Genomic DNA, 24836 nt, shown 5'->3' on the forward strand with positions numbered 1-24836 from the left:
TGAATGGGAAACACATGCATGAATAAATCCTCAATTAATTTAACGACTTAAAGGTCATCTTCATTAGTTTTGCCTTCTGAATTTTGTTTTTTGTTTTTGTGCCATTTTTAGATGCATTATACCAACAACAACTAACAGAAAAACATATTGAGATCGTTTTAAATACACTAATTAAAATGACACGTTGAGGGTTAAAGTGGCAGTAGGAAAAGTCTAGAAAAGGAAGAAAATAGGTGGCGCACTTCCTGCAGCCCTCCCCTCTTATGCTAAGCCCCTCCCATCAGACAAGCGCAGTCATTCATACACCCTAAAATTACATTTGGACTGACCTTTGACTTCACAGGATTAATAGTCACTGATGGGTTTTAGTACTTCTTATTGAAGTTCTGCAGTCATGTGACTGGTAACCACACAAATTTAGACATGCAACACTCACTGTGACAATATAGGTCGCAGTCACGTAGGCTGAGAGAGCTGTCAGCGACCATCTGTGTGACCAACACCAATTGTGAGGGAAAAACCAGTTACCCAACCAGTTTCCGAGTGGTTGTTGGAGGTTGAATGGATAAGCGTGGCAACTCAATGTCTGATATGTTATATTTTTGGTTGCTGTTTTTACCGTCTTGGAGCAACTGTAAACTCATTATTGTTATTCTGATTCTCTGTTTCCAGTCTGCATCACACTTTTTCAGGTTAAACTACAGCTTGACTAAGTGTTTGAAGACAAGTTAGCATCTTTTCAATGAAGTTCAGTTTAATTTTATTTATATAGCACCAAATCAGAACAACAGTTGCCTGCAGAGGGAGACGTTTCATTTTAAGTAAACGTGAAAAAATGTCTGTTTAAGCAGGAAAGTGTTTAAACAAAAATTATTACCACATTTCCATGTAAATGGTAAATGGCCTGTATTTATAAAGCGCTTTACTAGTCCCTAAGGACCCCAAAGCGCTTTACATATCCAGTCATCCACCCATTCACACACACATTCACACACTGGCGATGGCAAGCTACATTGTAGCCACAGCTGTCTTGGGGCGCACTGACAGGGGCGAGGCTGCCGGACACTGGCGCCATACATATTACCTAGCTTACCTAGCCGGCAGGTGTGGCAAGGCATCCAGCACCTAACCAACTATAAGATCAATCTCGGAGCTGCGGACGGTGACCTGGAGCTGGCAGAGGAGCTGAATATCTTCTTTGCCCGCTTTGAGACCAGGGTACCGGAGGTATTGGAGCCACAGCAGCAACACGCCACCCATAGCAGCACCACCCTCACCCTGGAAGAGCACGAGGTGAGGCGCATGCTGCAGGCTGTTAACCCAAGGAAGGCGGCGGGTCCTGATGGTGTGCCAGGTCGAATATTGAGGGATTGTGCAGGACAGCTGGCTGGGATCTTCACCAGGATTTTCAACAAATCCCTCGCACAGGCGACTGTCCCACTCTGCCTGAAGTCCTCCACCATAGTCCCCTTGCCTAAGAAGCCCCACATCACCGGCCTGAATGACTACAGACCGGTGGCACTCACCCCAGTGGTAATGAAATGCTTTGAGAAGCTGGTCCGCAGACACATCACAGCAGCCCTGCCCCGCAGCCTGGATCCACACCAGTTTGCCTACAGAGCAAACCGATCCACGGAAGACGCTGTAGCCACAGCACTCCATGCTGCATTAACTCACCTGGAAGAGCATGGTAGCTATGTGCGGATGCTCTTCGTGGATTACTGCTCAGCTTTTAACACCATCCTTCCACACAAACTGGTGGCCAAGCTACAAGACCTGGGGCTTCCATACAGCACCTGCATGTGGATCAATAGCTTCCTCTCGGGCCGTAGACAGAGAGTCAGAGTTGGCCATCACACATCCTCAGCCCTGAGTCTCAGCACTGGCTCACCCCAGGGCTGTGTGCTCAGTCCACTGCTCTACTCTCTCTACACACACGACTGCACTCCTCGCCACCACAGCAACATCTTTGTGAAATTTGGACCTACCTACCTAGCTTAATCATTTCTGGCAATTAAGGACCCTGGAATGTACTTCATACATGTTATTTGCAGATGACACCACAGTGGTGGGGCTCATTTCCAAGGGAGACGAGTCTACGTACAGAGACGAGGTGGAGCAGCTGACGTCATGGTGTAAGGCCAATAACCTCCTCCTCAACACTTCAAAAACCAAAGAACTCATAATAGACTTCAGAAGGAAAAAGGCAGAGATCCAACCACTATTCATAAATGGGGACTGTGTAGAAAGGGTGGCAAGCTTCCGCTTCCTGGGAGTCAATATAGAGGAGAACCTTTCCTGGAGTGTGAACACCTCCGAGCTGCTGAAAAAGGCCCAACAGAGACTGTACTTCCTGAGAATTCTCAGGAGGAATAACATCACACAGAGACTGCTGGTGTCCTTCTACAGAGCCACCATTGAGAGTGTTCTAACTTACTGCATATGCATCTGGTACACTAGCTGCACAGGGGCTCAGAGGAAAGCACTCCAAGGGATCATTAACACCGCCCAAAAGATCACTGGCTGCCCTCTCCCCACACTGGAAGTTCTACACAACGCCCACTGTTTTAAAAAGGCCCAAAACATCATAAAAGACACCTCACATCCTGGCCACTCCCTGTTCGAACTGTTGCCCTCAGGCAGACGGTACAGGGCAATCAGAGCAAGGACTAATAGACTCAAACACAGCTGTTATCCAACTGCAATAACACATCTGAATACTACAAAAAAATGTCCATCACGCCACTCTTGTGTTAATCTATGCACGGTCTGAAGCATGTGTGTGGGAATGTATGTGAATGTTTTACTGTTATATCTTATTAGTATTTTAAGTATTCTATCTATTTTATTTATTGAATTTTATTGTTTTATTTATATTTTGATATTGCTAGGGATGATGCAATGATCGGGGACCATTCTTAATTTCGTTGTTCTCATGACAATGACAATAAAGTTTCTGATTCTGATTCTGATTCTGATTATTTCCCCCTGCTGGTAAGGCAGCTTCTGCATGAGTGTGCATTTCAAGCTTGTGCCTATTACACGCTTTGCCGTGATATTGGGTTGTAAAATCCAACCAATACTTGAGAGGTTTCACTAAAATTTGACCCCAACTCTCATGGACTGGCCATTCTTGTGAGCTGTGGAGGGATGCCAGATGGTTTACACCTTGCCTTCACAGAAACGTATTGGTCTTTCAAAAGGATGAGCTAAAAGCACAGCTTATAGGAGGTGCTGGGATCTGAAGCTCTGTCAGACAACTAGGATTACAATATGACAAAAGATTAATATGGTTTTCTTTGTATAGTAAAGCCAAAAACATGTTACCTACCTGACACTTAAGGTCATAATATATATATATATATATATATATATATATATATATATATATATATATATATATATATATATATATATATATATATATATATATATATATATATATATATATATATCATGCAGACAATGAATTCCTTACATTTAAAGAATTTTCAACATTTAACTCTAGCTATGAATTACATAACTGTTGTGGAAAAATTTCAGAAATATCGGATGTCTGAGCAATCTGTGTGATTGGCAGAGTAAGACAAAAACATCTCTGGATGGTTCAAATCAGGTTTAATGTAAGAAGTATGGCAGTGAAATCCACTTGAAGCCACATAAAATTAACCAGATGTGCTGCAGGACAATTTTATTCGACTAATTGACCTCCAATCTAAAGATCAAAAGGTTGAAGTCATTTTTTCTGCAGGCTTCCACTTAAAAGAGATTATTCACATGGATTATACCAGTATCAATGCCAGAACAATCGATCGTGGTCCTGATTCTATCAGTGTGTTTCTTTTCTGGCAAGTGGTCGATTCTTTCAAATGCTCCAAGAGTTTCCACAAAACAAGCTGTGTCTCCAAACCCTTTATCCAAACAATGCTAAATGGAATAATAAGAGAAACACACATCGATGGTCCTAATCAGAAGTGACGCACAGAAAAGTATCAAACCACATGCTTCATTGGCAAATTCTGTCTAAAGCAAACACAGAGACAACAATAAATGAAACAATTCACACTGCAGTCTAATCCAGCAAACAGTGTCTGAATCAACACATTTCTCAGACAGTCACAGGCGCAACTGAATCAAAGAAACTCTATAAAAGTATTTTTAAATACATAAACAATTTTTTTAAACAATTTTTTTTTCAGATATGGAAAACTTTAGCTCGGTCACATTCCTCTAACAAAAAAAAAAGATTAATGGGCTTCTCAAAATGATACTGAGCAGTATTTTATGAAGGTCGGGGGAAATGTGGTGAAAGAGTAACAACAGCTGCCTTAATGCCGGATAAATCCAGTCTGATCAACTTTTGAAGACTAGCTTCAAGATTTTAGAGATATGCACCAATAAACGGCCAGAGTAAAAGCATGAGAGATCTAATACCGGTAACCTGAGCAGCATACAGAGCACGAAAAGACCACTAATGAATGTTGGAGACGGGCCATAGAAAACACTGTCATGCCTAAAAAGGTCAAGTGTACAAAAAAAGCTGTCTTGGGGCTGCAAATAATGTCAGGAATAGCAGCAAGATGGAAGGCTAACAGGTAAATCATTAAAGGGACTGTATTTATAGAGGACGCTGATCCTGACCTTCTGATTATCCAACAAACCTCTCTAATCTTCTGAGTGAGCTGAATGACTGTACAAAAAAGAGAGCTGCTGGAAACTGCTTTCATATTACACATAATCAATAATCACCTGTTATACAACAGCATGCATTACAGCTGTAGAGAATAGACATTTTAAATCAACCTCGTTACCACTGACACCTTTTCTTTAGTCCCGAGATCATGTGTTTAGTATCAGTATCAGTCCAAAGTTTACTCAATGCATATTCAAACTCTTGAACAAGGAGATATCATCCTGTTAAGATACTCGCTGTGCTTCAGCTGTTATTTCCTGCTGACGCATCTACTTCATGTCACGCTTGCCTTCCTTCTGTACTCCTGATTCAGCTGGCGATTTTTCAACTTTTCAGAAGCGTATTGAGAGCACGTGGATGTGAAGAGCACCTGGAAAATCATCATGTTGAGATAATGCAGAATTGATGAGGGACGCTTTTGGTGAATTTACGTTACGCCTTTCCAGACACACACACACACACACACACACACACACACACACACATTTTGTTGGTTGAGCTACATGTGTATATATAAATCAAAAAAAGAATTGTGAAAAATGTTTTCAATTTTTGTTGTGAATCCAATTTGGAGGACATTATTTTAATCTGTTAGAAAACCCAAACATATTCTGTGAGTTGTGTTTGGCGTTGGTTGATTGGTTTGAGTCAATGGGGAGACTGTTAACTAAGGAAAAGCTTACTGCATTCCCAGGCCAGTGGTGTCAGAAAACAAAAAACAACACTGTGCACCATGCTGAGACTGACTAAAGTTCCCAGAAGATGGGATATGGTACACTTATGAGAGCACCTTTTCTGACCCGATTGTTCTTGGTGGAAATCTGTTTGGACACAGGTGCAGAGGTGAGGTGTTTGTGCAAGTCTGGCAGGAGCACCATGACCTACATCTGTTTCATCAGAACAACACACACACACACACACACTGCCAGCATAGCCCAGACCTTTCTGTATTAACAGCATTTGCAATATGTCTTCTACTGAACATGCCTGGGCTGAAATGCTAATCAGAGGCAGCCACAACCAAAAACCATTTGCAGAAATGAATTCATCCATGACAGATCCGGAAACATGACTGCTTGCATCAGGTCAAGAGGTGGCCGTACTTCATATGAAGCATCTTGTATATACAGATATTATAGTGTTGTTTAATAAAATGTTTAATAAGTTTTAATAAAAATTTTATCATAAATTTCTAAGTATATAAAGATTCTTCAGCTCTTTGTTTGCGTGATCCAGAAACTTTTAGTGAAAGAACTTACGCAATCATATAGAGTACCACTGAGGTCATGCTGGACTTATAGCAATATGTTTTCAGCGTTGCCATGGAAATAGGGTAAATCTTCCCTACCCGTATTGCACAACGACACTAAAGTGTAGTAACTTGATTCTATAATGTTTCGGGGCTTAATAAAAATAAGCACCCACAGCAGCTCTGTTGTTGATGTAATGGTGCACATATGGTACACGTAATAACAATAATCATTTTCTCTTTACCATGAACGTGACAGTCTGTACTCTGTCTTTTTGATCCTGCCAATGTTGGGATTCTTTGCTTTCGTGATCACTTGTCTCGGATCAAGTGATAGATCAGAGAGAAGTAGAAGAATTTTTTTTTAAAATATCTGCACAATTTTAAAAAATGAAAAGGATTCTCGAATCAACACAAAGAACTCAGAAAAAAAAGATCCATCCCTTCAAACCAAAACTAGAAAAAAAGCTTGGCCACTTTGGCTGCAATCACCTGCAGTAATATTAATACCACACTAAGACTGTTTGGCTATCACAGTGAAGCATTTTTATTCCAAAATTACCAAAATTTCCCCTTTATTTTAAATATTAATTTAACAGAAACAGGTAAACAGGGTCCAATGTACGCAAAACGTCTGCATTGTGTTTATTCACATTCTCACCCTAATCCCCCAATTGGTTGTACAATGATATTGTCGATTCCTGTGCAGGGTTCTAATGACTGTCTTCAGTGACACTACAGTTCCCAAATTGGCTAAGATTCAGTTGTGTCTTGGCACTTGTTCTCAAGTCTTTAGACACATATCTCACTAGTTTTCTTTCCAGAGTCTTTGAAATCATTCACTTTCTACCTCTGCCAGGCTTGTTCTGTACTGTGTGACTTTCTTTGAATTTCTTGATGATACTTCTCACACCAGTTCTTGACACCAGGAAATCCTTTGATTACTTTAACTGAATCTCCTGCTTCCTCTGCAATTAGTACCTCCTTTTTTAGTCTAAACTCATTCTTTTTGTTTTTGGCATGATGCTTTCTCAAGTGACAGCTCAAACCCTTGCTGAAGTTTTTATACAGTGTATAAATTGGAAGATAACGCTTTGTTTTAACTTGATTTTAGAAGCTTTAAGCGTTACAAAGTTAAAGCACATCACTCCAGTGGTTTGTTCTATGGCTCAATAAAAAGGTCAGTTTGTCAGGGGACTAATCGTGTTTTTTTTCTCAAATAATCCTGTTATTGTGTGCAAATAGAAATTATTTCTTTTCTAAAGAAAACTAGTGTGTTTAGAGACACTATGTGGAAAAACCTTTGCTTAAAAAAAGTACATTGGATACTTTTCAGATAAAAACCCTAAATTTCATACTCCAGACTAGTAATTTTATCCCCAGCTATTCTAAAGGCTTACACTAGGTTGAGCAAAACACTCTGCATTTATTTTAAGGATCTACATATTTAGCAGATGCGTTGGCTTTAAAACACCTCTGCTGACAGTATCATTACAGAGATTCACATTCATGACTGGTTATATTCCTGTCATAAATTTCAGTTTCACTCCCTGAACAAAGACACTCAATCAACAGCTCCAGAGGCTGCTGTTACATTTATGTTTCTACTATAAGTTCAGGTCACTTCAGAGCAACCAAACTGAACTGCCTTCACAGAAGCTCAGATCCAGGAAGTAGAAGAAACTTCACATGAAAGCTCCTCTGGGAAAAATGTACTAATTTGCAAGAATTACGAGTAAATGAAAAAACAGTACCTGGCATAAAGCCAGACAAATTGGACAATTGAATAAAGGAATCATGATCATAAAGTTCATGCACTCTTTTTTTTTTAAGTGAAACCTAATTCTTTAACATGTTTAAGTTGTGTCCTGCCTCGGTATTTAAAATGCTGTGTATCAGATAAGGGAGGGGGGAAAAAGAAAGACATTTGTGTCATTCAGTCAAATCCAAAGACTGGATAATTGGAATCTCTTTTCTTTTCTCTACCTGAAAATGTTGACGTTCTTTTTTAATTTGGCCTTCGTCAGCAACTTGTGTAATTGTAATGTGTGCATGTTTTACACAGCGGGGATGCAGCTGTAATGATTGCAGAATGCCTTTGCAGTTGTTAAAAATAAATTTGGCATATCATTTCAAGCTGTTTTCCATCTGGAACAAGTAAGAAAAGGAAAACAACATGGGCAGGGTAAAGGCTAATGTTAAGGCTTTGTAAAGCAGTGGTTGGCACGAGGACTATGCTGTCTTTTGTATGGAAATGAATACAACTCTTAAAAGTCTTACAATATAATGATATACAAATCTTTCTCACCACCAAATCTATCCATCCTTCCACTCTGTTCCACTTAAACAATGAAGTCATTTAAATACAAGTCACATTCATCCATTAACAGAGACCATTTGTGCATTTATATGACACACACAGCCATATTTCCCCAGGACACTACATGATTCAAACCAGAGGAGACTGGGATCAAACCACAACATCTAGACCAATGGATGACCTGCTTGTCCTGTAGTCAGTTGCTCCTGTAGTTAGAATTTGCAAATCTGAACATAACATCATGCTGGATAGCAGAGGTGAGACTTTGTGCAACACACTTGTTAAGATAGTTAACATTCCTCTAAAAAAAAAGGTGATGTGTCGCCATAGCAAGAGCACACAAAAAGATTTGGACATGTTGGTTGGTAAAAGACAGGCATGGCATGATAATGTTGGATTCTTCTTTGCAACCACGTGTATAACAGAAGCACAGTTAAAGGTGATTCACAAGTCATGATTTGCCTAAGGCTTTTGTAGCCAATGTGTTGCAGACCTCTTTGCTCCACATGAAAAAGACACTCAGCTGTGCAAAAAACCACAGTCGCCAAATTATCCTGTGGGAACCCACGTTTTAAATAAATAATGACAGCAGAACTTTCCACAAGTGTTTAGGGGGCCTTTTGCATTTGGGTCGTTTCTGATTCTGTTCTCTATGGAAAATCTGCAAAGAGTCACCTTTTTGCTGTGGGTTGAGGATGCAAGTAAACATGACAGTATTGGTTTTAAGAATTTCTTCCAACACAATCCATATACAGAAAGCATGATGATTGAGAAGACAGAAGCTGTGTTTTTATTAAACGCTTATGTTTGTCAGCCGAGGATGACACCGTTAAATGGGATGAACAGAAAAAAGAGAAGTGTTGGCAGAAGGTCTTGTGGTCTGGTTTATTTCCACCCATAAGTTCTCTATCAGAGCCAGCGTTGGAGCACAATAGTTTTTTTTTTATTATTATTACTGCCATTTTTATAGGGAGAAATACAACGTGGATTTGTCATGCTGGAAAAAGATTTTATAATCGAGGTAAGGGAAACAAATGTTTTTGATTAAAGCTGAAAATTTTAGAATTCAATTATGTTAAAATATTGTTGTGTTTGTAGCAGTGTTGACCAGAGATTCTTCTTTTCATAGACAGTATAAAACATGGAAGCATTTTGAAGGACACAAAGATAAAAGAGCAAGCTTGGTAAACAGTGTTGGGTGTAACGTGTTACAAATCAACATTATTGTAATGCTGGTGTAATTATATTATATTTTTCAGCAATGCAGTAATGTAACACATCACAGTACTATCAATTATATTAAAATATTAATAACAGAAAATCTGAATTAAAAGGCGTGAGCAGTGTGTGACATGGTTACTGTCGATATCTGTGGAGGATTAAAAATATAAATGAAAAATTAAGTGTGTTAGATTAAGATTAGATGCTAATCTGAAGGTGCTGCTGAGCTTTTACCTAGTTAAATTTCCTTTTTTTGTTCGACCAGACATGGTCAGACCTGCTGTCCCCTCTCCAACAGTGTCATAACTTCCTTGGCGATGAATCAGATTAGTTATTAACAACTTTTTCACGCTCTTGACATCACACATGTTGGTGAAGTTGGTTAGCAAGACGAAACTCATCTGTTACGATGATAAATCACTGAAGCCTGTTCACTTGCTAATGCTAGCTGTTTTCATACAAAGTGCAGGTTGTAACAGATCGCAGAGCAGTGAAAGCAGAGCCAGCAGCAGCTTGCCTTGCATGCTGAACTCTCATCAATTTGCAATCATCAGTTTTCTTTGGTACTTTTAATTTATGCCTATTTTTATATAATAATGGATTGCATTTATATAGCGCTTTTCGAGACATATATATATATATACACATATTTGAATAGCAATGCTGCCTTGCTCGTCCTGACAGAACACCACTGGTGTATTCCACACAGCTTGGTTATTGGCTGCTGGAGGTTGTTGGCTGTCATTTGCACAGTGGTACGCCCACAAACTTGTGATTGATCATGACAACTAGCAGCCATACCAGTCACAATTTGTTTGGTGTCGAACTGCACACCTCTTTGCAACCATTTTCACCCCCAGCAACCACTAACCAACCTGTTGTGGAATGCACACTTTTACCTTGTAACCTGGGGTTGCCAGATCCTCTCTAGACCTCTATGGTTGAGGCCATAACAGGTTGCATTCATAAATGATATGGATCCAACACAGTGACACACATGTGTTGCTAATTTGTGACAAGTAAAGGACTAATAAAATACTCGAATTTCAATCAAAACAGTGAACGATTACAGAACATCCAAGAAGTGAAGCCTTCTTAAATTTTCCATGATTGTTGAATCTGGCAGACTTAGATCAAAACATCTGTCAATCAATACAGACACACTCGTAACTAAATTATCTAAGCAGATGAGCTTTAGAAAAAGTGAACCACAATCACAGTTATTGAGGAGAATAACTGAAAACCCAGCTTTCTTATCCATCATAACCTCCTCTTGTTATTGATGAAACTGGGATCTTTCATCAATAACGTTTTTGTTTTTTTCTTTAACCTTCCATAATAGGTAGCAAAGGTTTTATATGTACACGAGAGAAATGTTGTGAAGGCTGTAAATCCTTCTAAGTTTTACATCAACTATTTTGATCTTGACAGCATTTTCATTACTGGGAAGGAAGCAACACATTGCACAGTATTGATAGAGCCCTTTTCTACATTACAAGAAAAATTCTTTCTATGTGACAAAGTGGCCACTCACCTTGGAGTGGTTGGCTGGTTGCAGGCATGGTAGGCCAAGATTGCCATGATTTGATTGACAGGTGACACAAAATACAAATTTTCAAAACAATTTTAAAAGTTCAAGTACATGCAGACAAATTAAAAAGAAGCTTGTCTACTTGTAGAGACAGCTCATTGTGATCCGCCTAATCCTTGATGATGTTGCACTTTAATTTTTCCAAAGAACTTTAATCATATTGTTTGGAAACACTGTGCTGTGGAAAAGCCTTGAAATTTTCTGACTTAAATAATTGTTATTATATACAGAGGAGGTGAAGAGAGTTGTAGAACAATGAGTGTCTACAGCCATCTGCAAAAAACGATGGACACTATGTCACGGTTCAAGTCCTCATTTTAGCCGGTGGTGTTGGGAATCTTGTCAGTTTGATGGAATTATGAACATGGAAGAGTACCGTCCAAGATGCAATACGATCTGGAAAGCATCTGATAGGCAACGGCTCCATTTTTCAGCATGACTATAGTTGACTATCAAAAATGTCAAAGATAGGTCTAGAAAGTGTCTGATTGGCAGCAGCTTCATTTTGTAGTCAAACACACTGCTAATGCAGTAAAAGCATACTGGTATCAGTCAGTGGATTGGCCTCCCCAGAGCCTGGACTTCAACATTATTGAACCAATGTGGGATCGTCAGCAAATGAAACAAAAGGGAGCCAACATCCAAAGAAGAGCTTTGAATCTCCTTTAAGAAGCTTGGAGAATTATTTGTGAAGACTGTTTAAAGAAATTATTTGAAAGTTTTCCTCAAACTCAGCAGCTAATATTGGCTTTCAAGGTTATTAGTGAATTTAAAGGAAACTTTCTATGTATTTTTAACATGTTTTAATAAATCACAATGTCTTTTTTTTTTTCATTTTCCAGGCAGATTGTCATGGGCCTGAGTCTGTTGACTCAGGGTTGGGTATTAATTAACATTATCTTATGTTCTTGTTATTCAGGTTATGTATTCTGTTAAGATTTTCCTCGTTCTCAGGTTTTAGTTCTGTGCTCCCTATGTTTAACGTCCCTGCCCGTGTGTTCCCTCTGTTCTCTGTCAGTGTGGTGTCTCTGAGTTCTGTGTGCGTGTATTTCCTGTTTTACTTTGAAGGTCTGTGTCTGATGTCAGTGTATTCAGTTTGCGTTCTCCCTGTCTTGTCATGCTTCTTGGGTTCAGCTGTGTCTCCCTCCTGTGTGCTGTTTCCTTGTTTCCCTTTGTGTATATGAGTGTGTGTTCTCTAGTGTTTGTCGTGGGGTCTTTTGCTCATCATGCCCTGTGTTTCTCCCTGCATGTATGGTTTCGAGTTTGGTTTGTTAGGTTTTTCCCAGTTTAGGTTTTCTTAGTTCGGTCCTTGCCATCCTCGCCACACAGCCAGTGCCTGCATCTTGGGTCCTTCATTCATAACCCCGCACGTCTGCCACCGCAGCCGTGACATGGATTATAAAGAAATGAGAGGTAGCTCAAGACATTTGCAAATCACCTCATGTCAACAGATCTAATACGATTACATTCATCTTGTAACTTAACATAACCCTGATCCTGACCTTCAGGATTATCAGATCTTAAATCAGATTTGATTTAGGGCACTAGCCCCATTAACCTGCAGACCAACCTGCACTTTGGTTGTGTGGTAGTCTGACAGATCTCTAGTGTCGTATGTAATTTAGTGAAGCGTCATTTATCTAGCACATTCTAATGCTAAGTTACAAACAAACAAGCAATGCATTTTAGAAGCTTCTTGAAACAACCTAAAGATTCAGAAACACTGATGAATTTGGGAAGGTGATTGCAGAGGGTTGTTGCCTTTTGCTTTGCACTTGGAGTGGGTGATGGATGAAAGGCAAACATTTGAGGACTGGAGTGATTGAGAAGCAGAAAGAGGAACAACAAGATCAGAAATATAAAAAGCAGTAAGGCTGTGCAGTTCACTTAATCAACCAAATAATGTATTTTATTATCAATTTTAATGGAAACAAGTGTGTGTGTGTGTGTGTGTTTGGGGGGTGGAAGATCAGATGGGCAATAGTTGTAGTTGAGAGGCTACTAGCTGCATTTTGAAGCAACTGTAATCGATTTTGTGCACCTTGATTGAGGTACATACAGAGGGAATTGCAGTCATCCAGATGGGAAAACATGAAAGTATTTTAGGAATGAACAGTTTGACGTCCACAGAAAAGAAGACACATCTGATTTTAATGATATACTACCTCAGATTTGAAGGTAGATGTGCAGAATTATAGCTTAAATCCCGCTTTGTTGTTGGCAAAGTTTAAAAATGAAAGAAAGGTAAGTTTAAAAATCAGCAACTTCCTGGTGCTTACCAGGACTTTAGCTTGGACTGTTGGCCAATGAGCATTAAAATGCCTTTTTGAGGGCTTTTAAAGAAGAGAGCACATGGCATCATTGACAGTAATTTGCATTTCCTGTGTTTATTCTTATCTGTTATTGTGAGCAGCACATTTTTATAGTATGTAATGATTTATAATTATTTTAACAATGGTTATTATTCTCAGTTCATGTATTGTTCCCTATCCTGGAGCTATTTTCCTCCCACTCTAATGCACTCCCTACCTGCAGATCTATAGTGTCAGTGCCTTGAAAAACATTTTCTTCAAACTGACATTGATTGACAGCTTCATAAATGAAGAGAAAGGTACTTTTCACAGGTTTGAAGATGTAACTTGAACAACACAGAGGTTTGACCTTTGAACTGTCATCCTCTGGAGAGAAAGCTACAGTTAGTGCTACATGCTTGACTGACAGAAAGAAAGAAAGACAGAAAACTTAAACAGTGTATAAAGGAGATTTATAACTTGGATTTTGCAAACCCGTCAGTGTGTAAATGTAGGTTATAGATATTGGACTAATTCAAAGAAAAGGTGAAAGAAATTCTCTTTATAAGAGAAAAAAGCACAAAAACAAAGCTAATCATTTTCTTGACAGCCTTTCATTACTCCGGCTTTAATTTTCAACCTGCCTGTGACTTCAGTCGTTTTAGAAGTACGTGCTATCTGCCAATTCTGACTGATGTGGATGGACGGGTGCGTATTTCAAGCTGAATAATTCAGTGATTTACCCTAGCTTATATTTAAAACACAAGTGTCTGTATACAAAAGCCTGGTGTTTGTTCATTAAAGTTAACATCCTCTGCATGTTTGTATCACGTCTATGAGCATTTAATCTTTTTATTAGAAACACCTGATAAATATGCATGACACCTGTACTGTTATATTTAGATCACCAGGAGTAAGGACAGCTGTATTTGTTGTGTTAGCTACGATCTTATAGACAAAATAAATAAATAAATAACAACATATCGTCATCTACTGAAAATTAAAGTTGAATGACACTTTACAATTTCTAGGCTGCAGCCAATAATAATCTCAGCTGCAACTTTATTAAGTATGCTTACCACAACTAATGGAGCCTACTGTTTGACTGTACTGCAATTTGATATTTACAATGGCCTGCCCTTAATGATACAAATTGGAGTGGAGAAAATGACAGGAACACCTTTCTGTGGGATGCAATTCAGTTCAGCAGGGCTGACTTTGTCTCTCCACGTGAACTCTTTACTTGCAAACATCTAAGACTGCTCAAATGTGATTTGTCAATAGAACAAAACCTCCTAAAAGTGAAAGTCTTGCTCTTTGACTACAGACTCTCAAAATATTCAGATACACTCACTCACCATGTTGTTAGTTACACCTGTTAAACTACTCATTAACATAAACATTTAATCAGCTAATCACATGGCAGCAACTCAATAAGGCACGTAGACGTGACCTGCCAAACTTCAAACAGAGCGTCAGAATGGAGAAGAAAGCTGATTTAAATTACTTTGAATGTGGCATGGTTGCTGCTGCTTGTATTTCAGAAACTGCTGATCTACTCGAATTTTCCAACATAATGATCTCTAGGCTTTACAGAGAATCGTCTGAAAAAGAGAAAATATTCAACAAGCAGCAGTGTTCTGGGCAAAAAATGCTTTGTTGAGGTCAGAGGAGACTGACCAGACTGCTTCGAACTGTTATGAAGTAACCCAGTAACTTGTTCTAAACAAGGTATACAGAAGAGCTTCTTTGAATGCACAAATAAAATACTCAGAATCAGAATCAGAATCAGAATGGGGTTTATTGCCAAATGTTGAGCAGGTTTACAACATTAGGAAATTGCTGCGGTGCTTCAGTGCAAACATGGTGTCATAAATAACACTTAAATAGACATGGAAAAAATAAAAGTAGGGATAAGAATTAAAAGTGCTACGTGGAAAGATATGTGCATGAGATATACATGAGATATATACATGAGAGTAAGAATTAAGAGTGCTACGTTGAAAGATATATACATGAGTGCAGGTGGTGATCAGTGCCAAACATGGAATGATACAGTGAACACAGCGTAGGGTCATGTGTTAGTGGCGGGGACAGTCATATGGTTATTGTTCATGTGTCCAACAGCAGAGGGGAAGAAACTGTTCTTATGGCGAGAGGTTCTGGTGCGGATGGACCGGACCCTCCTGCCTGAGGGGAGCAGGTCAAACAGACTGTGTCCAGGGTGAGAAGGGTCAGCTGAGATCCGAGCTGCACGCCGCAATGTCCTGGAGGTGTACAAGTCCTGCAGAGATGGGAGTCTGCAGCCAATCACCTTCTCAGCAGAGCGCACAACACGCTGCAGTCTCTGTTTGTCCCTGATAGTGGCTCCAGCGTACCACACGGTGATGGAGGAGGTGAGGATGGACTCAATGATTGCAGTGTAGAACTGCATCATCGTCCGTGTTGGCAGGTTGAATTTCTTCAGCTGCCTCAGGAAGTACATCCTCTGCTGGGCTTTCTTGATGACGGAGGTGATGGTGGGCTCCCACTTCAGGTCCTGAGTGATGGTGGTACCCAGGAAGCGGAATGAGTCCACAGAGGTGATGGGGGTGTCAGTCAGGATGATGGGGGGGAGTGGGGCTGTGTGCTTCCTGAAGTCCACAATAATCTCCACTGTCTTCTGGGCATTCAGCACCAGGTTGTTGTGGCTGCACCAGGACACCAGACGTTCAACCTCCCTCCTGTAGGCAGACTCGTCCCCGTCCGAGATGAGTCCAATAACGGTGGTGTCATCTGCAAACTTGATTAGCTTGACTCGGGCAGATGGGCTACAACAGCAGAAGAGCACACTGTATGCCACTCCTATTAGCTAAAAATAGGAAAGCAGAAACACAAAACAGGCTGTAATAAAGACCAAAAATAAAACAGTAGCAGATCAGAAAACCATCTAATAAGATGAGTCTCAATTTCTGCTGTGACATTTGATGCTGGGGTCAAAATTTGATGTAACTAATGTGAAGGCATAGATCAACTTACCACGTGTCAACGGTTCGGGTTAGTGGTGGTGGGGTAATGGTGTGGGAGAGGTTTTCTTGGCACACTCTGGGCCCCCTAGTGTCAGCAGAGAATCGTTTAAATGCCACAGTCTACCTTTTTCTATGTCGTTCTGAAGTAAAGCCTTGTCATGCACTGCTGCTTTTTTGGTTACCCACTGACTTGTTTTCCATCACTTTAATCTGACAGGTACAAAACACTTGAAGATATTCTGGGTATATGCATTGTTTATTTTAATCCCCAAAAGTTTGAACAATCTTGAAACCTGAATAAATATTTACTCAAAATCAGCTGCTGGCAGGAGGTATTAATGATCTCATGGAGTAACTGTGAGTTATATAAGAAGGAATCAGTGATAGTGTGATGTTTGGCTGAGGGGTGAATCGCATGGCAGCAACTCACTGCATTTAGGCATGTACACATGGTCAAGACAACCTCCTGAAATTAAAACCAGGCATCAGAATGAGGAAGGAAGGTAGTTTAAGTGACTCTGAATGTGGCACGGTTGTTGGTACCAGACAGGCTGGTCTCAGAAACTGCTCATCTCTATCCTGCCTTGTATCAATACTGCAAGTTGCTTTTGGGGGTGTGGGGGATATCTTCACAACACATTTTAGACCACTCATGATCTACAGACTTTAAGTATTTCTATTGAACATGTGCATCCCTTTATTGCCACAGTGTACCCATCTTTTGATGGTTTCTTCTAGACAGGATAATGCACCAGAGCTCAAATAATCTCAAACTGCTTGCTCAAACATGTCATTGAATTCACTGTACTCAAATGGCCTCCACAGTCACCAGATCTCAGTCCAATAGAGGATTTTTGGGATGTGATGAAATGGGAGATTCTCACCATGGATGTGCAGCCAAAAAAAAAAAAAAATCTGCTGCAACTGCCACGATGAATTAAACCAGTTCTGAAGGCAAAACGGGGTCCAAACCGATACTAACAAGGTCTAGTAAGTAAAACCTTATATGTGTCTATTTACAACACCATAAACTCCAAACTTCCAAAATAACCATAAAGTTGGAAGGCTTATCTTTATAGCTAGTCTTCATGAATATAAGTAGGCTCTAGTATATGACTATTGCATTCGACTGCATTCATTTTATCTACAGATGTTCCCTTTTTGCTGTTTTTGACACTGTTCAGATAAAACTGAAATATGGAAAAATGTTTAATGATTTTCTGCGATGTTACTTCAATTATGCAATAATGTCCGCTTTATTTTTTTTTAATTTGATTTTCTCAGGGTAAGGTTTTTAATCCTGGCGTGAGAAGCTGGTTCACAGAGTCCTTTCCATAAAAGTCTGTCTTGACATATGTGGGCAGAGTGAGCCTGAAAGCTTCTCTTGGACTCGGAGCCCTTTTGACTGGTGACTAACACGCAGTGAAAGGGAGCAGAGGCAGGGGAGGAGGGTTTGGAGGGAGGAGGGTTTGGGGCGGTTGTCGTCATTGGGAGCTGCAGCAGCATCAGCATCACCGGAATGAGTAACAGTGCGCAACTTGAGAAATAACTATAGTGTCTGGAGGAGCGCGCGTGTGACCGTTAATCGTTAACTTCACGAGCCGGGTTTCTCTTCAGCGTATTCATGAGGGCTTAAAAGGTGCCAACAAGGAAACCCCCAACACGGACTCTCTGTGGAGCTGCCGCCGAAGAAAGAGGAGCCATGGACTATATAAAAAACCACAACACTTATCTCCCCTTCTTCATTTTAATAAGTAAGTCACGCACTTTGACTCCAGTGAGTGTTTTGGTAAAACTTTTCCCGTCTTCTGTCTCCTTTTTGCGCTTACTTTGTGTTTTCTTTAAATGGTTGAATGGGCACATTTGGCAACAGTGTGCCACGTTAATTAGCCTTTCTGCAGCGTCGTGCCACTCACAGGGGCCACGGGGGAGAGTTGGTCCAGGGTTTAGACCGAGTCTATTGCAGTTTGATCCGATCATGAATCTTTGGCACAAAAACGCGCCGTCTCGCACACGTCCCAGCGGTGCTTCCACATCCACTCTGAGAAGCGACATCAGGCGAGGTGTCATTTTCTCTGGAGGCAACACTTGACGGAATTTGATTTACATTCATTTACACTGCAGCAGGACGACAAGACTTGGCAAGGAATGGGCTCTCGGAGCAGTTAATGGGGTTACATAATAATTGTATGCTGTTGGTTATACTGCTTATCTTAAATAAACAGAAGAAAATATGACATTTTTCCTTAGGCTTTAAGCAGATTAACCCAGATTTTGTTTTGTTAAACCTAGCTGAAAAAGGCAAATATCATTAAACAAAAAATGCCTGAATTTTTTTCCTCCCCCCCCCCCTTTTGTAGTATTTAGAAAATAAAAAAATAAAATCCATGAATCATTGTTTACTGGAAGAAAATCATGTTTGTTTGTGCTTCTTGCCTGCCAGATCCAATCAGGCTTAATTTCATATGAATAGAGTGAGTGTTTGTGACCAGCAGAGGCATGTCATGTGGTCAGGGAAATGATGGTGAACTCACTCACAGGGATCCACTAGAGCTGGCTTATTAGCATCACTGTAACTTCCTCTGGCTTTAAATCATCTCATGCAGCACAGTTAGTTCACTTTCTACATGCTAATGCTATTTTGAATGATCTGCTCATGCTTATTGAAAGCCAGATTTGTTATTAGTTCTTTAGAGGGGGGAGTTATTATTAGTACTACTGCTGGTAAGTGCTCATATATTTTGTTATGTTTCACACAGGTTGATGCAGCACCACATGTTTTCTCTTTCTGCTGAATAGCTGTATGTATCATATATGTTTAGCCAATCAACATGTACCTAAAGAGGGCTGTAGATAGCTTACTCCACTTGAAGCAACAACACCTTGTTTTTTTATTTGCAAGAAAAAGCCACATGCAGGAGCCCCTCCCCTTGGCTTTAGCAGCCACTGTGGCTGGATCAGTGTAAGTGGCTCTTACTGCAGTCACTCCAGTGACAGGAATGAGTCCAGGATGAGCTCCGCCAAAACTCACAGTATTATGTCAGATCCCCCTCCTCCCCTCTCTGTGCCTGAGGCACATCTAGCATGCATCCGACTCGTGAGGGATAGTCTTCTCATACCAGCGCGGCCAATATTTGATTTTCGCAACATTATCTATTCGCAGTATTCTCAAACTACATGTGGGGAGTTGGAGAGAGAATCTTTAACCATAATTATAGAAAGCCCATAAAAATTACAATTACACTCAAGTGGAAATGCAAAACAGATCAGCTGATACATATCTGACTGAAAATTGCTTTCTCTGCTGTGGCAAATACTGTGTGATCAAAGGGCGGATGTGATTAACCAGGTTGGTAGCACTGTCCTATTGTGTGCTTAGTGTTGATTAACATGATAAACTGTATAAATGATGGATGTGAGCACTGTGAGGTCACCCATCGGTTTGTAGACGTCTCACTATTCTGTAAACATGTTTATCTCTTCTCTAAATTGGGGCATTTTATCAGCAGGGTCTAGGAGGCCATTTGAGGCCGGCTCAAGTGGCCGCTCAGTGAACTGTTTCTCATACTCCTGCATTGGTGTCTTTTCATCATATGTGTATTATTAAGATCCTATCATTATGTTATTTTTTTTAAACATCACTGTTAGAAAGTTGTCTCTGGGATGCTGGGATGATAGCTCCCTCAGGACTTAAACTCCGGTCAGAGAGTGGGGCACAGAGAGTGATGTCCAGATATACTTTAATGGAAGTTAACAGCAGGTCAACAGTACAGCAGTAGGCATACTTAACAAGTGTGGGAGGGGCGGACAGACGTGTGGTTCTCAATAACAAGAAACAAGGAGAAACAATTATCACATGTAAATATAACAATTATCACTTCCCAACATCACACCAATATAACGAACTGTAACACAAATAATGCCCGGAGGTGAATGCTCTGACACAAGAAAGTCCCACAATCCCATTTGAACAGGCAGGAAACAAGAAGACCTGCATATCTCAGGCAACAGAAAAGACCTAATGCCCCAAAATTAGGAAAAGTTGACAATTACATGGTCTTCAGTGCCCTCTAGTGGCTAAATAACCTAACTGCGGTGCACAGATCCAACCCGCAACAAAGGCTACGGTGGTAAGTCACATGCCTCTACCAATCTCGATAAATCTCCTAGCCTAAACCCCCTGTAATTATCATCAAAGTACAAGTGGAAATGGACTCGTAGAATTGGAAGGATTTCGACTCACATTTGCACAGGAACACACACGGCTGGAGATCGCTATTCACCCACACTCATGGAGAAAAGCATGCCTAGTGCTCCCCGGACTCGTGATACGGCAGGACCGTTGTAAAAGCATGTGACGTCATCACCGTAGCAAACAGTAAGAACAAAGTGGAACTTATCGGCAGACATTACCAGTGCACTTATAACTATGCAACTGAAATATAAGGAGACACAGCCGCCCCCAAATTTAAGTAGTAAATTTGCTCTTCAACCGAAAGTCTAAGCATCATTGGGTTTACAGTCCTCCTCATCCTCCCAGGCTGAGAGTCTGACTAATCTGGCAACAGGTTGAAGATATGTCTGTCCCTTGATTGTCACCTCAGCCGCTCTCACCCGACCATCTGGCCCTGGACAGGCCTTGACCACCTTTCCAATAGGCCACTGCGCTCGTGGTAGTTGTGAGTCAACCACCATAACCACTTGACCTGTGGTTAAGTTGTCAGTATCACCCTGCCATCTTTGTCTCCTCTGAAAATCAGGCAGATGGTGACGCAGGAAGTTGGAACAAAAATGGTCTGCCAGAATCTGACTATGGCGCCATCGCCATCTTCCCAGCATCTCACTCGAAGCATAAATCACCTGGGGGAGTGATGCATCTCGTCGCCCCATTAGCAATAAGTTGGGTGTGACTGGATCCGGATCCGCTACATCCGAAGAGACATAGCCGAGAGGCTTTGCATTAATGATCCCTTCCACCTCGACGAGCACAGTTTGCAAAACTGCCTCTGTGACCGTATTGCCTCCCAGCACCACTTGAAGAGCTGCCTTCACAGATCTTATCTCCCGTTCCCAAGTACTTCCAAAATGGGGGGAACCTGGTGGATTAAACCGGAACTCAATCCTCTGCTCCGCCAGCTACTCTTTAATGGGGGCTTCAAGAGCTGAGAAACTAGACCACAGTTCGATCTCTCCTCCCCTGAAGTTGAACATTCAGATAGGATCTCATATGGCTTGCCCCGGCGTGCAATAAACAGACGCAGAGCCATGAGAAAGGCATCAGTATCTATGCTGTCCAACAGGTCAAGATGCACACAGCTCGTAGTCATGCATTTGAATATGATACCCCAACGCTTTTCGGTGCGCCGTCCTACTTTGATGTTGTAAGGACCGAAGCAGTCGACTCCAGTGGACCAAAAGTGGTTTGTATAGGCGCAGCCTCGCGGGGGGTAGATCTGCCATCCGAGGAATATTAGGACGGGCTCGACACCTTCAACACTCACCACAGCTGTGCTGGTGCCGCTTGATTGCCTCCCTTCCTTGGAGAATCCAATATTTTCTCCTTATCTCCCCGAAGACTCGTTCTGGCCCAGGGTGCAACAGCTGCTCATCATATTCTCTAATCAGCAGTTTAGTCACCGGATGCTGCGGGTCAAGGACTATGGGGTGCATGGCATCCAAGTCCAAACCTTCTGCTCTTCTTAGTCTGCCCCCAACTCTTATCAGCCCAATAGCCGGGTCATCCTCCGGAGCGAGTGTTAGCAGGCGACTCTGCTTATGAATTGCCTTACCAGCAGCCAGGGCCTGTAATTCCTCAGGGAAGCTATCATTTTGAGCTTGTTTCAGGAGATGCAGCTCAGCAGCTGATGCATCTGTAGCAGTCATGACATGGTTTTCATGATCAGCAGCCTTAACCACTGCACTCCATTTGCCAAAATTGGAAATTGGCACCGTTAGCTGTGGACTGCATGTGGTGGTGGTTCCACAGAATGCTGTTGCTCTCAGCTCCCCATTGTCTTCTTGACCTTCACCTTCACGGAGAGTTGGCCAGGTATCAGGGTTCGTTAAAAGGAAAGGTGGGCCCTGAGTCCAACGGTTTGGTTGATTCAGCTCGAGAAGGGTTTTCCCTCGCGTGAGGTCACCAGCCGGATTGTCCTTGGTGTTGACATATCTCCAACTTGACACCTCAGTAAGACCTTGTATTTCGGCAATCCTGGTACCAACAAACACCTTATAGCGGCATGAATCGGATTGGATCCAGGTCAAAACTGTTGTTGAGTCACTCCATAGGGTGATGTCACTGGGTTGAAATGCCAGCTCGGTCTCGAGTACTCTAGCCAGTTGGGTTCCGGCAAGAGCTGCACATAACTCCAAACGTGGCATAGAAATCTGTTTCCGGGGGCTTACTCTTGACCTCGCCATCATGAATGCCACGTGGACGTCGCCTTGGGAGTCCTGTGTTCATAGATAGGCGGCGCTCCATAGGCTCTTTCGGAGGCATCACAAAATATGTGAGCCCCTCCACCTGGTCTCCCGGTGTCTGCTCTTGGTGGCACATAACATCTTGGTAATTCCACCTGTGGCAAGTACACTAGTTCCTTCTCCCACTGTGTCCATCTGTCTAGTAGGGCCGTAGAATGGATTTGTTTATCCCATCCAACTCCTGCCTTCCAAAGATCCTGAATTAAAACCTTCGCTCGAGTTGAGAAGGGTATGAGGTAGCCCAGAGGATCATACTGCGATGCCATCACCCGATAAACATTTCTCAGTGTGGGCAGAGAGTACTCCACAAATCGATGCCTGTATCCAAGGCGGTCAGTGAGACAGTTCCAACAAAGGACCAGAGCTGGTTCTTCTGGGTCTTGGCTGTGCTGGCCAAAGCTCTGTGCTGGCTGCTTTGACTTCCACTGGCAGGTGCTCCAACACCGATGAAACGTTACTGGCCCATTGCCTAATCTCGAATCCCCCTTTGGCAAGTAACTCCCGCATCCGATCTATGAGTGTCTTAGCCTCCTCTGCAGATTGGAGACTATGCAAACAGTTATCGACGTAGAAGGCCCTCTCCACCGTCATCTTCATTACATTGGCTGTTGTCCCTGACATGTCTTTGGAGGGCATAGGTGGCACAACAAGGACTGCATGTTGTACCAAAAGGCAGAACCTGCCACTCGTACACGCTTGGCTCCTCATCCTTCCTCATAGATCTCCATAGGAAGCGGAGCAGAGGTTTGTCCTCAGGCAGCAACTGAATTTGGTAGAACATTGCCTTGATGTCACCACTTATGGCCACAGTATGCTCCCTGAAGCGGAGGAGGACCCCAAGCAGTGAAGGTCCCAGAATTGGACCTGGAAGCAACTGGCTGTTGAGGCTTAGCCCATTATATTGATACGAGCAGTTGAATACAAGTCTAGCCTTGTTGTTGTGGTGAACTACATGGTGGGGTAGATACCATGACTCGCTCGAACAATCCACCTTCTCAGGTGATAGTTTCTCAACATAGCCTACCACCTCCAGTTTATGTACTTCCTGACAATAGGTTTCAGCCTGCCCTGGGTCTCTTGCTATCCGACGTTCAGTACTCCGTAACTTTTGTAGCAAGGCCAGCCTGGGTGCATAGAGGTGACGAATGTCTTTGCGACGGAGGAGGGGCGTTGCATGTCACTCCCTCCACCTGTACTCTGGTAGTGCGCTGCTCAAGAGCTTCAAGTGCTTTCTGATCTTCCTTAGAACGTGTCGCAGTCTTCACATTTGTGTATGGGAGTACATCCGCCTTCCACAATCGTTCTGCATGTTGAAGGAGATCATTGCTTGGGGACCCAGTAAAGAGACACTGTTGCTCTTCCACAGCGAACTGGGCTAAGTTAGCTGGACCCTGCAGAGCCCATCCAAGGCGGGTACAGACTGCCAATGGACCCCCAGGAGGGCCAGACCGTATAGGGTTCATTGGGATAAGCAGATGAGGGAAGTCTGAGCCAATAAGGACTAAAGGCTGCACCCTGTCGATAGGGGAAAGTGGGAGTCCCCGCAGGTGCGCATATTTTTGCATGAGTGCCTGGATAAGGTCGTCGGACAGGGTCGTCTGGGGCCCCCGTACTGCAGACGACCCTGTCCGACACACAGCCCTGAGTCCTCACATACCGACCACAGTATGTGAGGACTCAGGGCTGTGTGTCGGACAGGGTCGTCTGCAGTACGGGGGCCCCACAGGGAACGGTTCTGGCTCCGTTCCTCTTCACCATCTACACTGCAGACTTCTCCCACAATTCCACCCAGTGCTTCCTGCAGAAGTTCTCTGATGACTCTGCAATAGTCGGCCTCATCACTGATGGGGACGACAAGGAGTACAGAGGTCTGACCCAAGACTTTGTGGACTGGTGCCAGCTGAACTACCTCCAGATCAACGCCAGTAAAACCAAGGAACTGGTGGTAGACTTCCGCAGGCACAAGCATTCTCCACTGCAACC

The 24836-nt window shown here is 42.1% G+C and overlaps 1 protein-coding gene across 1 annotated transcript in view; it reads left to right on the forward strand.

The window, feature by feature from the left end:
* Positions 1-17945: 17945 nt before the first annotated feature.
* The window catches only part of ltk (leukocyte receptor tyrosine kinase), a 73994-nt gene continuing 67103 nt past the window's right edge, over positions 17946-24836 (forward strand). Inside the window, exon 1 of the mRNA XM_085342519.1 lies at positions 17946-18127. Coding sequence (XP_085198645.1) covers positions 18076-18127 — 52 coding nt within the window. The 5' untranslated portion in view covers positions 17946-18075. The remainder of the gene's footprint in view (positions 18128-24836) is intronic.

Source organism: Diplotaxodon limnothrissa, linkage group LG19 (genome assembly GCF_057381915.1).
Source record: "Diplotaxodon limnothrissa isolate DT_005_m linkage group LG19, D_limnothrissa_male_GT1.1, whole genome shotgun sequence".
Lineage (NCBI taxonomy): Eukaryota > Metazoa > Chordata > Actinopteri > Cichliformes > Cichlidae > Diplotaxodon > Diplotaxodon limnothrissa.